This window comes from Dasypus novemcinctus, chromosome 27 (genome assembly GCF_030445035.2).
Source record: "Dasypus novemcinctus isolate mDasNov1 chromosome 27, mDasNov1.1.hap2, whole genome shotgun sequence".
In the NCBI taxonomy this organism is placed as follows: domain Eukaryota; kingdom Metazoa; phylum Chordata; class Mammalia; order Cingulata; family Dasypodidae; genus Dasypus; species Dasypus novemcinctus.
Window position 1 is genome coordinate 8554147 of NC_080699.1, and position 14909 is coordinate 8569055.

Here is a 14909-nt window from a genome sequence, read left to right on the forward strand (position 1 = left end):
ACAAGAACACAAGCAGACACAGAAGAACACACAGTGAATGGACACAGAGAGCAGACAACGGTGGGGGGTGGGGTGGGGAGAAATAAATAAAAAGTAAATCTTTAAGAAAAAAAATCAGCTTAAAATGCTTGTAGGTCTTTATCAAGTAGATACTTAGATATCAGACTGGTCCCTTGGTATTAGAAAATGTTGCCATTTACTTAAAGTAAGAGTTCAGATTAAAAGACCTCTTGATGTTTACTTCGATCTATTAATTTATTGATAAGTATAGATATTTCTCAGCAGATGAACAATAGTGAAAACAAGTAAGTTTAAACTCTTATGATAAAACACCTCCACTGCTCTGGAATGTACTTTTCCCTCGTTGATATCAAAACCAGATGGATTTAATGGCCCTTTGCATTGAAGCCAGGTATTGGCTTTCATCACTCGGACAATGTTCTTTGCCTTAGGGTCGTATTTAAATTGCTTTGATCCACGGAAGAAATAGAAGAATCCTAGAGAGAGAGAAAAACATGATTAGTTATTTTGCACGGCTATACAAAGGTCCCACACTTTTTTGTTCTATGAAGATAGAATAAAGTAATTGAACATTATGGGCCACAAAGAAACTTCTGGAATTATGTAGATACATGTTACCTTACTGCTGAAACACGGAAAGCCTATTATTTTTATTTCCCCACGGAGAAAGTCAAGGTGTGAAGGGTGAGTTGCAAGGGACTTCCTGCTTTTCTAGCCAGTGTGTGTGAGCAGTTGTAAGTCCGGGTTTTGCAGAGTGACTCAGTGAGGGGAGAAGGTTCTGTGGGTTTGGCTGACGGCCCACAGCCCCATTTTCAGAAGAGCTGCTCTCGTTTACCAGTTTTATGTTTGAGGCTCTGTGTTCCCTATCATTGGAATAAAAGATTGTGTCACTAAGATGGTCTAGGCTGGTATCTTTGAAGATGTAGCAACTGATTTGTGTGCATTAGAATGATCTCAGTTGCTGTAAAAGCTGCAGATCCTTGGGTCTCACCCACAGTCCTACTGCCCCAGAAACTCTGAGGGCAGGGGTGAAGAATTTGTAGTTTTCACACACAGACCCCAAGCTGTGTATATTAAAGTATGTGTATTAAAGTTTGCAAATCATTGTTGGGTCCAGGTTCTTAGTCACTTTTCACATTTAAAACTCTTCAAGGGCTTGCTTTTGGGAAGTATCTTGAATCCACGATGAGTAAACCTAGTTTTGGAACTTTTTACATGGAGTTGAAGTTGCATAATTTAGAGACTAAAACTCAGGACTTACTGGTTCAGTTTGTGATGACAGCTCCTGGGTGAATGTTTACTACATATACTTAAGAGCAGTAAAATTACGTTAGAATGAAAGCTTTCGAGTTTTTGCGTTGTCTTCTTTCAGTCGATAAAGTCCTTGAAGTGTCCTAGTCATCTCAACGCGGATGCTTACCCTTGTGCTGCAGGGCAGCCTCGACGCGCAGGCCGATTCCCGGGAAGTGCTTCACCACTCTCCTTGGGTACCCTTTGTCCATGGCCTGGGTCGTTTCATCATACCTGCATAAACGGATTTGAATGGTTTCCAGTGGATCTTTGTTTTAGGAGCTTAGTTTTTCTAGTGCCCAACTTGTGGCAGGTGGGAAGAAATAAGCAGACCTTGTTGAAGAAAAATAATTGGAGCAATAAAAAAAATACATGGCAAAGTTTATGTTTGAATCATTTACACGGTCTTGAAAACAAGACGCAGGGACAAGCACCTCATTTGTTAGATTGGTACTGTTCTGAAGAAGTGTTCAATCAGAATGAGGGCTCAGCTTCCAGCTTGCATAGATTTTGTCTGGGTGTGTGAATGTCATTAGCCATTTGGTTGGCACCACCGACATTCTTCTTTTAGCTTTATGGTGCTGGAGAAAGATTTTTGAACTCATGGAAACATCTTTTGGTTTGGTAAATGTTGTCCACAGAAGACTGCCTTCAACATAACTCACATCAAGAAGACTATAGATTAGTGTTTTTTTGCCTATGTCAATGTGAGGCTAATTGGATATTTTCCTCAGAATAAAACCAAAGAGTGGTTTCTCTTTAAACTTACCTCCAGCACCAAATACCCACGAAGAAGTAGGTTTTTCTTGTGCTTTGGTCATAGACGGCTGCGTCAATTTTCTTCACGTGTCTTGGAAAGCCGAGAGTCTGGATGGATTTGGGATAATCTGATAACACAGCATATCCTCTGATCATCCAAAAGTTGTCATCTAGGAAGAGCAAAAGTAATTATCTTCTGATCTATTTCTAGTGGGAGAAGTAGAAGGAGCCTTAAGAAGTTTAATAGTAACTTCAGCTTTGAAGCTTAGAACGTCAATGCTTGGAGATTTAGTACCCTCCTGTCCCCCCTTACTCTTGCCATTTTCTTTTGTTACTTTTCATTAACATTATACACATCATATATCCCTATCATCAATAGTGGGCATACTTTTGCCATAAGGTTAGCCTTATTAATTGCTTTTAGTTGGTAGGTTTGTCAACACAGTCAAGAATGCTTGGACTATCCTTCTGAGGTTCAGCTCTCAAGCGCTCTCAAAGGCAAGTAATTTGATGAAAGCCATGTAAAAAGGTGGATGGCTAGATTAAATACAGGATGCCTAGTTAAATTTGAATTTCAGATGAACAAAAAAGAATTTTTGGTCTAACTCAAATACAGCATGGGATATATGTAAACTAAAAAAATATTTCTTGTTAGTCTGAAGTTCCAATTTAATTAGGTGTTCTGTACTTTTCCTTGTTAAGTCTGACAACCCTAGTAAAAAGGGGACAGAAAAGAGAGACGGAGTACATTTATTTGGTAGAAAAATGACTATTATTTTTAATCACCCAGGGCTCTTTAGGCCCGGTGTGGCTGGGAGGGTACTTACCTCCGCAGCAATGGTTTTTATGATAGAGCCTGAAGGCAGGGCAGAGGCGCTGTTAATTGGGTTCACACATGAAGATTATGTTCCTTGTATAAAATAGCCACTATCCAGCTTGGGCATGGGGGGCGGGGAAGAAGAATCTTGGTGGGCAAGGTTACCTTTAAAAACCAGAATCTTGTCTTTGGGGTTCTCATACGCAGCTTGAACATCTGCTGGCAGCGATGGCCAGAGTGAGGCAATCAACTCAAATTCAACATCAGGAACGTTGTCGTGGACCCTCCACAGGTGCCTGCGTTAGACAGAAAACACTTTACCCGTCCCGCTTGTGTGACTCTCTAAGTCAACGAAGGCACTGCAGTCTCAGGCTTGCCTTTTTTTTTAGGGACCGGGGGCTGGGGATTGAACCTGGGACCTCGTGTGTGTGGGAGGCAGGCGCTCAACCATCGAGCCCCATTGGCTTCCCTGAGTTGGTTTTATCATCTGTTTTGCTTGTTGTTTGTTTTTGTTTTTTTTTTCAGGAGGCACCGGGAACTGAACCTGGGCCCTCCCGTGTGGGAGGCAGGAACTCAACTGCTTGAGCCACATCCGCTTGCTCAGGCTTGCCTTTTATCTTTTGGTCGGTGTTTCCCTCAAGTAATTTACAAGGACAACACAATTTTCCCCAGGAGATCTCGGGTGGCTGGTATTCTCATCTACCTTTGGACTACCCCAGCCTGCCTTCCCACTCTGCTGGGTACTTAGAGCAAACTATACACGGATGTCTTGTGAATAGCAGTGAGTCCTCAACGCCTTATTTTTGCCAAAGCAGCCGCACCCAAAGCAGTGGTATTCTAAGAGGAGACTGCTGTGATGTTGACCTTTGTTGGAATGAAGAAACAATAGCATTGCGATGCCAAAGCATTCCCTCAGAATTTCCCTTCTGGCTGTAAAATGCTGAGTCTCTGAACAGATGTGAAAAGCCTTTACACTCCACCTGGCTGCCCCTGCCCCGATAGCCCTGCTGGGTGGTCTCTCAGCCGCTGCCGTGAGGAGCGGGGGCCGATAACAGTGACGGGTGGCAGGAGTCCACCTGCAAATATTCTTTCCTTTTCCCCTATAGCATATATTTGCTAGAGGGTGTATGTCCTGATAGTTCTGAAAATAGGGTCAGGGTATACATAGCTGACTCATAATGCTGAAATTTAAATCCAATAAGTTATACATAATGAGAGAAGAGAGTTCTTGCTGTCGCTAAGATTTTATTAATGCAACGTTGAGAACTGGTCAGTGGCGTGCTGGTAAAGGTTTAACAGCTGGCTTTCCAGGTGGGAAAAAGATAAGGGTTTTACCACTTGCCCATTTCCAGGGTATAAATACTCGTAAGAAGGCTCGTTTCAAGCTACCAATGTGCAGAATTCCTGAAAACTTGACAGTTGGCTTTTGAGCCGGCCTGAGTGGTGGGGATACCACCAGCCTGGTGTACTGTTTTGGCTAAGAAGTCATAGAAAACAGACCTTCTTATGCCATGGCAGTTTTAAAAGCTGCTTAACACCTGAAAATTAATTTACAGACAACTAAAAGAGATACATGCACACGGCAAGACTTTCGGCCGGTGTGGGAAGTTATAAAATGAAAAGTTAAAGACACGCATTCTCACTAGCCCCCGAAGGCCTCTTTCTCCCTAAATCCCTTGAAAAGAAAAATCTTCACTGGAAATCGAGATGTTCGAGAGAATGGGTTTACCTGCCTTTAAAGAACATGACTTCTCTGCGGAACGTGGTGACAGCATCAAAAGCCAAATCAGGGTCACAGGCATGGGACCTCGTGGTCTCCTGAGGCTTCGCAGTTGCCTTAGGTAAACCTCCTTGGGAGAGAGAAGAAAGACCACAGCGAATGCAGAGGGAGTGGAGAAATACGCCTGCCGAAGGATCTTACCCAAGTGAATATTTTCTTCATGGTCGGATTTCGAGAAGTGATTTTCTCAACTTCCTCTCTGGAAAGCTTCCTGTGGAGTTTCACGTATATTCAGATTTATAGTTTTGCTCACCATAGATGGACTGAATTCCACTGATATCATCCTGCGAGAGTGGGTGCTTGCTAGAATTCAGGGAGGCGTAATTGGGGAACATCAAGGCTGTTTGATCATTGGAGTGAGAAAGCCCCAGCGCATGGCCAAATTCATGAGCGGCTACAAGAAACAAGTTGAATCCTTAACAGAAACAGGGGAAACAAAAGCACTGGAGTCAATCAAAAGGAAAACAGCTAGACCTGACATTAGAAAGTAAGAGAAAGAGAAAGGAGAAAGACTCTAGAGCAGGTGATGCTTACGACTGCTATGCCATTATTTATCTGGGATACATTCCGACACTCAGAGTTGGAATTAGTCACACACGTGGAGAAATCTAACCCAGAGAAAGCAAATGGCGGGAACTAGGTGTCTCAGAGATGGCTAGCATTTAAAAAAAATAGAAGCCACCATTGTTTGGTGGTTGGTAGACTATACTATGTGGGAATATGGCTTTCAGTCCCTGCCATTTTCCAGTCTCATACTTTGTTCTCATATTCGATGAGCTAGTCCTATTGTACCGCTTGCAATTTCTTATCTGTGTCATGCTCTTTCTAATTTCTTCTGCTTGGAAGATTGTCTCCTCCACCCCTTCTTTGTTAAGTCATCCTATTTATTTGCCAGGACTTCCCGATATCGTCACTTCCATCACGAGGCTTCTCTAATGCACCCACCTGCTATCCAAGATGAGCTAAATGCACCTCTCGGGCTTCCATAGACTCGGTGCTTACTTCTGCCACTGCACATAAAGGACAGCATCCTCTATTTCTTTCACTGCGCCACACATTGCCTAAGTACAGGGATCGTGTCTTAACCATATTTTATTCAAGTTGACTGCTAAAGTGCTTGGCAGTAGTGGGTACTTAATACTGGTTACCCAATGTCCAGCTGTTTATTTGGAAGAAACAATGGTTAGATGCCTCCTACACACAACCGTAGCATCCTGTCCTTACTCCTATCAGAAGTCTTACCGTGCGTGTTGGAACTGCTTTTCACTTGCACCCACTGTTGGTCCTACAGACTGTGTATGGATTTGCCCTAAGTCCCAGGAGCCTAAGGAGCAGGCTGTCTTTCATGCCGGAGCCGTGCATAGTGAGGTTTGCACAAAGCACTTCACTTTTAGGAAAGGACAGAGGATCCCTTGAGGGCGCGGGATGCAGCTCTGCTCTGGCCTCTGCTGCTCCCCTTGCCTGGCTGGCTGTGCCACTGTGTGTGCCTTGGGTCAAGGAGTGGACAAGTGAGTCACTGAAACAATCCTTCCAGCTCAGGCCTGCTAAATAAAGTACAAACTCTCCCCCTGGCTTTCAAGACCCTCTCCAATCTGAACCCCCCAGACTTGTCTTCCACCACAGTTTGGGATGGTTCTGTCTAAAGCACTCTCATGGACCCTCTTTACCCCACTTGCCTCCCTACTTCCTGCTTAGTCCTCAGGTTTCCGCTTCGGAGTCACCCTTCCCTGACCTCTGCGTCCGGGCTGCACTGTCTCATGTGTGGTCCTGCCACTTTGTCGTGGCTCCTTTCGTCCAGTGCTGATCGCCCTGGTTTGATGGCTGTTTGATTATGTGTGTGCCTTGGAGGGCAGGCTCTGAGCCTTGGACACTATCATAACCCCATTTCCACTGCAGAGTCTGGGTCATGGTGGATGTTCAAGAAATGGTTGTCAAATGACCTCATTGACCAACTATTTGTGGCACATCTGTCATGTGCCAGTGGCATCATATGCCCTCAGGTACTCTAAGAAAAACATGACAAATCTTGCATTTTGGAGGTGTGATTGATTATGTGAATTTATGCATTGTAACCTCATGAATAATTTTTCCTGGAACGCCTTCTGCCCTGATCATCATCATCACTATCAATATTAACAATCACCTATGTAATCATTAGTCAGGCACTTTCTGAGTCTCTTGGGGGCAAGTGCTTTGCAAGGTGCTTTCACCTTTATTACGGGTAACTTGTGTCACTTGCCTGCAGAAGGGTTATTACTGTTCTTATTTTACAGATAACGAAACAGAGACTAAGAAAGTTAACTTGAGCAGGGTCTACCAGCTGGGAAATGGGAAGCCTCAAAAGGAATCAAAGCCACCAAACTGCTGGCCATTGCTCGTTCCATGCCATGGCCCTCGGCAGAGGTCTGCAAAGCCTTGCAGCTGTTGCACGCATGTGACAGTCACTAGAGGTCTGGCACTGAGAGACTCTTGGGAGAATTTCTGAGTGGGCTTAACCCTTTGATGTCACCCTGTCATGGCTTGCTCTTCCCTTAGGAAGCAGTGGGGTGAAGAGATGACTATGGCTGATTGTTCTTTAGCAATTCACACAAGGACTTCTGTGCTTCTTCCATGGGAGAAAGCCTGTGTATTGTGACAAGGGAGATAACAATATATGTCGTTGCCACATCCCAATTGATCAGAGACTACCTATGCTCAAAGTTTTACGTATTTCTCAGAGAACGGGAAGATGCTCTCCCTTTAACGGCAGTGAGCTGAGTTATACTGCTGGCATTGCCAGGGGCTCACAGTTTCTACCCTGAGGGAATGTAATAAAGAGGTCAAAAAACTTGTCTTGGAACTGCTGCCTGTGGTCCACCCAAAACCTAGTCGAGGGCCGTCTTTGTCCTCTGGCTTACTCAAGCACGGCTTGCCAAGTCAGAGCCCAGGACTTTTCGGATTTTTTAAGAATCTTCCCCACCCACTCCTGGCAGAGGGCTTGAAACAGCGTGGGTAACGGTAATCATGACGAAGCGTTGGATCAAACAGGGACAAGAGGCGAGTGAGGACTTTGACTGGGCTCAACCTCTGGATATGAAAGTAAAGCCTGGCTGGACAAGGGGAGCCATTCTGCGTGGGGCGAGTCCTGGGATGTTTCTCGTATCTGCCTGGCAGGGCACGGCCGTGCTGTCCTTAGGCCAAGTACAAGCTGCTCACCTAGGCAGCAGGGGCAGCCGCCGATGCTGAAGCTCCGGGGCCCGAAGCGCAGCCGGGAGCTGACCTCTTCGTCCGCCTCGCTCGCTAGCGCTGGGAAGAACAACTGCTTCCGTGTTCAGACCGAGCAGGGAGTGGACTTCCATTTTGAATCTCAGGCTTTCAACCTTGCAGACACTATACAACTGACCCAAATAAACTCCCTGGAGTTACGTGGTCTGGAAGGAACCGTAACCCTGTGTGCTACCCATCGGCAGAGCTGCAGCCTCTGCTTTTCTGGGATTAGAATTCAGAGCATTTGGGGGAACCCGAGTATCTGCTGAGGCCTCTGTTTGATGCACACCTGGCTACCATAGTAGAGTTTTGCTTTTTTGTTTAAAAGTAATAAAGCACCTCTCATTTAGTGCCAGGTATGCCTCTAGGGGAAGTGAAATCAACCCACTTGGTCTGAAGGAATAAGATGTCGATCTAATTCCTTGGCAGATGGGCAAGAGTTCAGCAAGGAAGTTCATGCCTTCAAATGGACTGTCTTTGGGCTGAACCTCCACGCCATGCTTCAATCGCTATTCAACATTACCACCTCCCTGGTGTCTTCTCTCAACCCTTGAGCCATAGGTGACTTCTAGCACTAATGCAGCATGTGCCACACTCCTCCTTGTATGCTGGGCCCGAGGGCCGAGGACTTCTACACCACACGAGATGACGAACATTTCAAGGGGCGGAACTTTTTAGTACACCTCTGTGGTCCAGGCACCACCTTGCACAGTTCCAGGCCCACAGCTGACCCTCAAGTATTGCAGCTGCTACACAATGGAAGTATGAATAAGTGAAGAAAGCTCTGATCCCAAGTGGATCAGCAACTTCCTGAGGATATCGAGCTGCACAAATAATAACCATCTAGAGAGAGAGTGAATATTTCCAGCTGTGCCATCTTACGAAGTGGAAAACTGTGGGGCAATTGGGACATTGAGATGAAAAGAGCAACTGATGGCCAAGCTATTCCTTGCAAGAGTCTTTAGAGTGAAATTTTGTTCGTAAAGAAAATTGGGCTCACCGACTCCATCCTTGGTCCAGTTTTCATCCTCATCGAAGTGAGTGTCTCCACCCAAACCCGGGCCGGGGGGAAAGGCATGGCCGAGGACTCCCAAGGGACCGTCAAAATGGCGAGGGCACCAGCCATGGACTAAGGTACAATTCACGGGAGAAGAATCAGCCTCTTCGACTTCCTGGGATGGAAACAACCATACTTCTCCCGTTGGAGAGCCTTACCTCGCTTCCTGAAGGCAATCATGATGTCTGCAATGCCCCTGGAAATCCTGGTGAATCTTAGTGGGGTCACCCTGCTCCACACTTCTAAAGCTTTTTCAATCGCCTCGTCCACATCGGCTGGGGGCATATCCGGGGTGTAGTTCATTATTCTTAAAATTAACAAAATAAATCAATCGGTGATGACACATGCATGCCTTCTCACTTGTACTACAAAAAAAGTCATTTCTAGCTCATCAGTCATGTGCTGTAGTATTTTACATTGTGTAGCACTGTAACTATTTAAAGTACTTTTGCATATGCTATTTCATTTTATTCCCTCATCTGCTCTATGGATCAGAAATGATCATTAAGAGGTTAAATGGCTTCCCTAAGGTCACACCCTAAGGTAGAGAGCTCTCATGTCATGTGTGTGCTTGCTGTATACATGAATATTTTATAAATGCATTCGATAAAGAATCGGGGTTTATTTTCTTGACTGGCTTGTGGAAATGTTTTATGCACATATCACATGTTAAGGGTCTTACTTGAGAAGCTACAAAATAGTGACTCAGACAAAAGATTCCCTTTTGTTTATGTTCCCTAGCTTACTAAACTATTTTTATCTCAATTCCTACTACTCGATGAGATGGAGGAAGAACTCTCAGAAAGACTCTTTAGGGACAGGAGGGCCCTGGGGTGGTTGTCAAGGTCACCGGACCTAAGGTCGAGATCAGGGTCACAGTCCATCCTCTCTCTGCCAATGATCCGGCTCCCCTGCCTTGAGATGTCTGAGGACAAACTCCATTCCTCACTCCAGAGCCCTGCTGACTCTTGACAGCTCGTGGAGTCGAGGGTCTCTCCCCGTATCTAAGGGGAACCGCGTGTGCTCCGGGCCTTCCCAGGGTTCTCTCGGGTACCCTGCACTTGGACCTTCAGGCCTCTGCAGTTAGATGCCTCCGATCCCAGGTTTATACGGACGTAGCAGAGGTTAGAGGTGAGAGCCCGCTGGCTGGAGACTGCTGGTGACAGCTGTGTAAGCTTGGCCACAGGAAAGAGCATTTTGCTTCCTGTGCTTAAGTGGCCACAGAGCAGTACCCGCGTCATAGGTATTTTGGGAGTTGAAATGAATGAATCTGTGAAGTGCCGTGCACAGGGGAGGTGCCTGGTAAAATAAGCTATTTTCCTTGTTCTTGGCGATGCCAGTCCTGCCTCTGGGTTGGGGGAAGTCGGCAGAAGCCTTACCTGTAGGTGAGGTTGTGTCTCCTCCACCCAGGCAGCGTGTAGCCATACTGACCCACATCGGGCACCCCACACCGGGGGGCCTTCAGCAGTTCCACGGTGTCTGGGTCCAATTTGCCAGTCACCGCCAGTCGAAAAAAGGCTTGCATTTCCCGAAGTTTGCCCGCCTCGAGACTGCTCTTGTTCTTGCTTTGAGCGAGGTGACCCCCTTCTATTTCAAGAGAGTAGAACTGGTTGAGATACGCCTGACCAAGAAGACAAAAAAAGGGCACAGACTACAGGAGCAAAACTTCCATCTCAGGATACATCAGAGTTGCCCGCACTCCCTTTTGGCAGTAGGGAAGGAAAAAAAGGAAACAAGGAATGTGGGGAAGGGAGGAGAGAGGGGGAAAGAAGAAGGGAAAGCAGCAAAGAGGGAAGAGAAGAGTCACCTTGCTTTTTCAGTTTCTGAGAATTAGGTTGAACTATGTGTGATCAGAATTATCCAAACTACATAGCCCACAAAACTCCAAACTTCCATGGAGAAGATCAAACTTCTGCTACATGTTAAATGATAAGATATCTTAAGACATTTTTGCTGTTCCTTTCATTTTTGGGGTTTCCTTAAAACACATTCTAGAAGAAATAGGTGATTATTCGTTTCGAGAATTTACTTGATTTAGTCAAATATGGTAAATTAACCAGGTTGATTTGTAGAGGGACTGTCCAAAGCAATGTATTTTTCAAACTTACAGGGAAACAGGCTCCTAAACCATAGATTTGGGTCCTCCTGGTGGATCTTGAAATGCTTTTATAAAGCTCTGCCTTTCCCTCAGCACTGTCTCCTTTCTCTCACTAACAAGCCCTTCACTTGTCACCATTGCTTAGTTTGTGGCAAATCCTCTCTTTCCCCCAGTGCTGTCCCCACACCCATTCCCCCCCCCCCCCACTCAGCTCCTCCATTTTCTTAGAGCTAGGAATGAAAAGCAGCACCTTCTCAGAAGAAGGTTCAGGACTCTTGTAGGAATTTGCTGTCTTTTCATGTCCCGAGGCAATCGATAAAACAAACGTTTTATTGATCGTCTGTTAATAACATTTATTGAGACAGTACCTGAGCCAGTCGCATGTTTTCTTCATTTTCCGTGTTTTGGTTTGTAGGAAGTGCAGAAGAAAATGTTACAAAGAGCAAAAGTAGAAACGGAAGGTTCTTCATTCCTCTCTCTCCAGCTGAAGCCTGATTCTGTTTGCACAAAATTTAGAAAACGATAGTTAGACGTGGCATGAATTGGCTTGTATCATCGCTTAATTAATAACAGAAAAGGACGTTTGCCATAAACTGTGTCATGGTATGTTGTTTTGGTTTTTATTTTTCTGAATTAACTTGATTTCGCAATCAGGAACTGCAAGTGTTTAGTAAGCACAGTCATTCTTCATTATTGAATTCAGTGTACTATGTAGTAAGCCTCCATAGTAGGTTATGGAGATTACTCTACTGGAATAGCCAATAGAGGTTATTCTCTTCACAAATACTTGGAGAGTTTATAAAATAATTTTGAATGAAACCACAGAGTATCTTGGTAGTGTGGTCTCGGGAAAAGATAATTGAATCAGGAATCAGATTACCCTAATTAATTCATCAATTGTTTATTGAGCACCCACTATTTGCCTGTCACTGTGGATGCCAGCATGATACACATTCTGAACTTGTTGGAGAATTCAGACATGTACAGGACTAATGGGAGACAAAACGGAGACAGCAATGAGTTGTAGGAAACCCTAGACCACCTGAAGCAAATGTATGTGCAGATAGATGGCCATAGAAAATGGGGATGGAGGGTGGATGGAGAAGAGGCCACCTGGGAAGATGAAGAGTGCATGGAAGGCCCATATAATGAGGGACCATGAAGGCCAAAATTAAGATCTGGGGCTTCGAGCAGAGAAGAGAGAGCACTTTTATTTATTCTTTCCTTCTTTACCTGGGTCACTTTAAGACAAAGCAGCACTATCAGAGTCATGTTCTCCCTCCCTTGTCCTCTGATTTTCTTCTACCAGTCATTGAAATTTCCTCCCCTCTCTTCTCTCAAACGTTAACTCCTCAACTCATGGACCTTTCCAAATCTTCCTTGGCTGTATCCTGAATAAAAATTCTGTTCCATAGCAGCAACAGGAATTATAAACCCTAGGTAGGTGTGTGATTCCTTTGCATTGAAAGCTCATCCTGATTATAAATACTCTTTAGCAAAAAAAGTCATCTCTTGACTTCATGTATGTATACACTTTGACAAGTAAGTAGCCCCTGGAGAGAGGGCTGGAGGGGTGTACACAGACATGAACAAGATTTACATTATAATTGTCTTGCTAATGTCTTATTTTTCTAAGCTGGATATGAGTACATGTATGGTCACTATGTTATTATTTTTATGTTTTTCTTTGCCCTAAAATATTTCAGAATACATTTTCAAGGTCACAAATAGTTATCAAAAAAAATGTCATCTAATAGTGCTATCTTGCTTGTACAGAAAAACAGCATTCCCTGGCTCCAACCATCAACTCTTCAAGTCCTGCTCCCCAGAGGTAAATTTTCCATACCTAAAAATGCCCTTTACTCTGTCTTTGACTGATAGTGTGGCTGGATATAGAATTTTAGGCTGAAATAAATTTCCCTTAGGATTTTGAAGGTATTGTTCCATTGTTCTCTAGAACCTAATGTTGCTATTAAGAAGTCTTCTATTCTGATTCTTGATGTTTTTCTTTTCTTCCAAAAAATTTTGTAAATCTTCGCTTTACCCAGGGATTCAGAAATTTCATAATAATGTCTCTTGATGTGGGTCTTTTTGCATTAAAATTGCTGGGCAGTAAGTGTTCCTTCTTTTATGGGGGCTTCAATTTTAGAAAAACTCCCTATATTATTTCTTTGATTATTTTTTCCCATTCATTTTTCTCTTTCTCTTTTAGGAATATGTATCTCTTAGTCCTCCAGGATTGAATCTCTATGTTTTTAATATATCCTTTACTATTTTCCATCAAATTTATTTTCCAGATCACTTGTTGCATTTTAAAAATTTCAGCTATCATATTTTTAATTTCTAAGAGTTCTTTTTATTTCTTTAAATATCCTTTACTTATAAATTTTTACTTTTTGCATGCTGTTGGTTTTTTATGGATGTGAAATATGTCTTCTTATGTCTCTGAGAATGTTAATGTTTGTTGCTTTTGGTATTTTCTTTTTATTCCAGGATTATCTCTATTCCTCAAAGTTTCTTTTTTTTTGGCCCCTGTTTTTCACGTTAGGAGCTTTTTCCAAATGTGTGGTGACTTTGGGCTGTCTAATCTATTTAAACATCTGGCTGGAAGCTCTGGGTGCACGGCAGGGCTTGCTAACCGGTAGGTTTGTTGCTGAGAGGTAAGTTCATTGGAGGGAGATGTGGCAGGTCCAAACATTTCACATGATGGAGTAGTTAAAATTAGATTTGGTTGAATATAGCAGAAAGAAATCCCACAAAATAACAGATATTTAATTAAAATATTTATTTTTTCTCCTTCACATAAAATAAGTACAGAATGGGCAGTCCAGGGCTTGCATGGTAACATCCTATCACCAGGGACTGAGGCAACATCTACCTTGCTATGCCATCTCAAGCTCTAGCCATTGTCATTGCATCTGCATCACAGGAAGTAGGAAAGTGAAGAAGTAAATTCCCAGTTTTTCCTAGAAGCCCCACACGACATCCTGCTTACACGATTTTTTTTTTTTTTGCTAGAACTTAAACACATGGCCACATGTAGCTGTAAGGAGACTCTGAAAATCATCTTTTAGCTGGATGCATGATACCTCAAAGTGAAATTGGGATCTCATTGTGGAGGAGGAAGGGGAGATGGATATTAGGGTAGGCAACTAACAGCCTCTGCCACAATGAGATTTCCCCAGTGTCTGTACCTGTAAACCGTTTTTTCTTGGATTGGCAAATTCCTCCAGAGGAACTCCTCTGATTTCCTATCATTTTAATCTCCCAGCAATGAAACTGTAGGAGGTGCCTCTGCAGCCTGTCATGTCCCCTTGACATACCTCTGATTTTAGCTGCAGTTCTGGGGGAAGGTTTGTATAATCTCAGACTCACCTTGCTCTGACAAAGTCCAACCTTAAGGGTCTTTGCACTTTCTGTGCAGGGCACTGAGAGGTCACAGAAGCCTGCCAGGTCAGCATTAGAGGACAACCCAAAGGTATGAGAGAGCTAAAGCCTGCAGGGACAAACCTTGACTTACAGAGGGTAGGAGCTGGCGGGCGAGTGCCTCAACCTCCTCTCCACTGTCGGGACAATCAGAAGGTGTTCAGTGGCTTCCCAGGATGTCCTGAGGGAATTGAGTCCCAGTTGCCTAGAGCAGTAACCTCGGTAACACATCCTCATATGGGCTTTTCCTCCTTCCCTGTTCACTCTGCTTGCCATTGCAGTCTTGCTTCCTGGAACTATGTCCCAAATAAAATATCTGCACCAAGGCCTTGTCTTGGGCTCTGTTTTCAAAGAAGCTCCAAACTAAGACTAAAAAGTAATCTCATTATTTTCATTCTAAACTTAAATTTTTACA

General features: G+C 44.0%; 1 protein-coding gene across 1 annotated transcript; it reads right to left on the reverse strand.

Moving 5' to 3' along the window:
* Nucleotides 1-236: 236 nt before the first annotated feature.
* Nucleotides 237-11566, reverse strand: MMP27 (matrix metallopeptidase 27). The gene is made up of 10 exons (XM_023585373.3): nucleotides 11437-11566; nucleotides 10350-10591; nucleotides 9129-9277; nucleotides 8914-9042; nucleotides 4921-5082; nucleotides 4617-4737; nucleotides 3053-3183; nucleotides 2081-2240; nucleotides 1442-1545; nucleotides 237-497 (listed from the first exon to the last, which is right to left on the reverse strand). Exons 1-10 carry the CDS (start codon nucleotides 11536-11538, stop codon nucleotides 256-258), a joined length of 1542 nt encoding a protein of 513 aa, XP_023441141.2. The 5' UTR covers nucleotides 11539-11566; the 3' UTR covers nucleotides 237-255.
* Between the last annotated feature and the right edge of the window lie 3343 nt (nucleotides 11567-14909).

Coding starts and splice junctions, on each gene's coding strand:
- MMP27 (XM_023585373.3), bottom strand. CDS start 11,538: ATGAAGAACCTTCCGTTTCTACTTTTGCTCTTTGTAACATTTTCTTCT. Junction 4,738..4,920: donor TGGAATTCAGTCCATCTATG/GTGAGCAAAACT, acceptor CTCTCTCCCAAG/GAGGTTTACCTAAGGCAACT. Junction 498..1,441: donor GGCTGCCCTGCAGCACAAGG/GTAAGCATCCGC, acceptor CTCTCTCTCTAG/GATTCTTCTATTTCTTCCGT.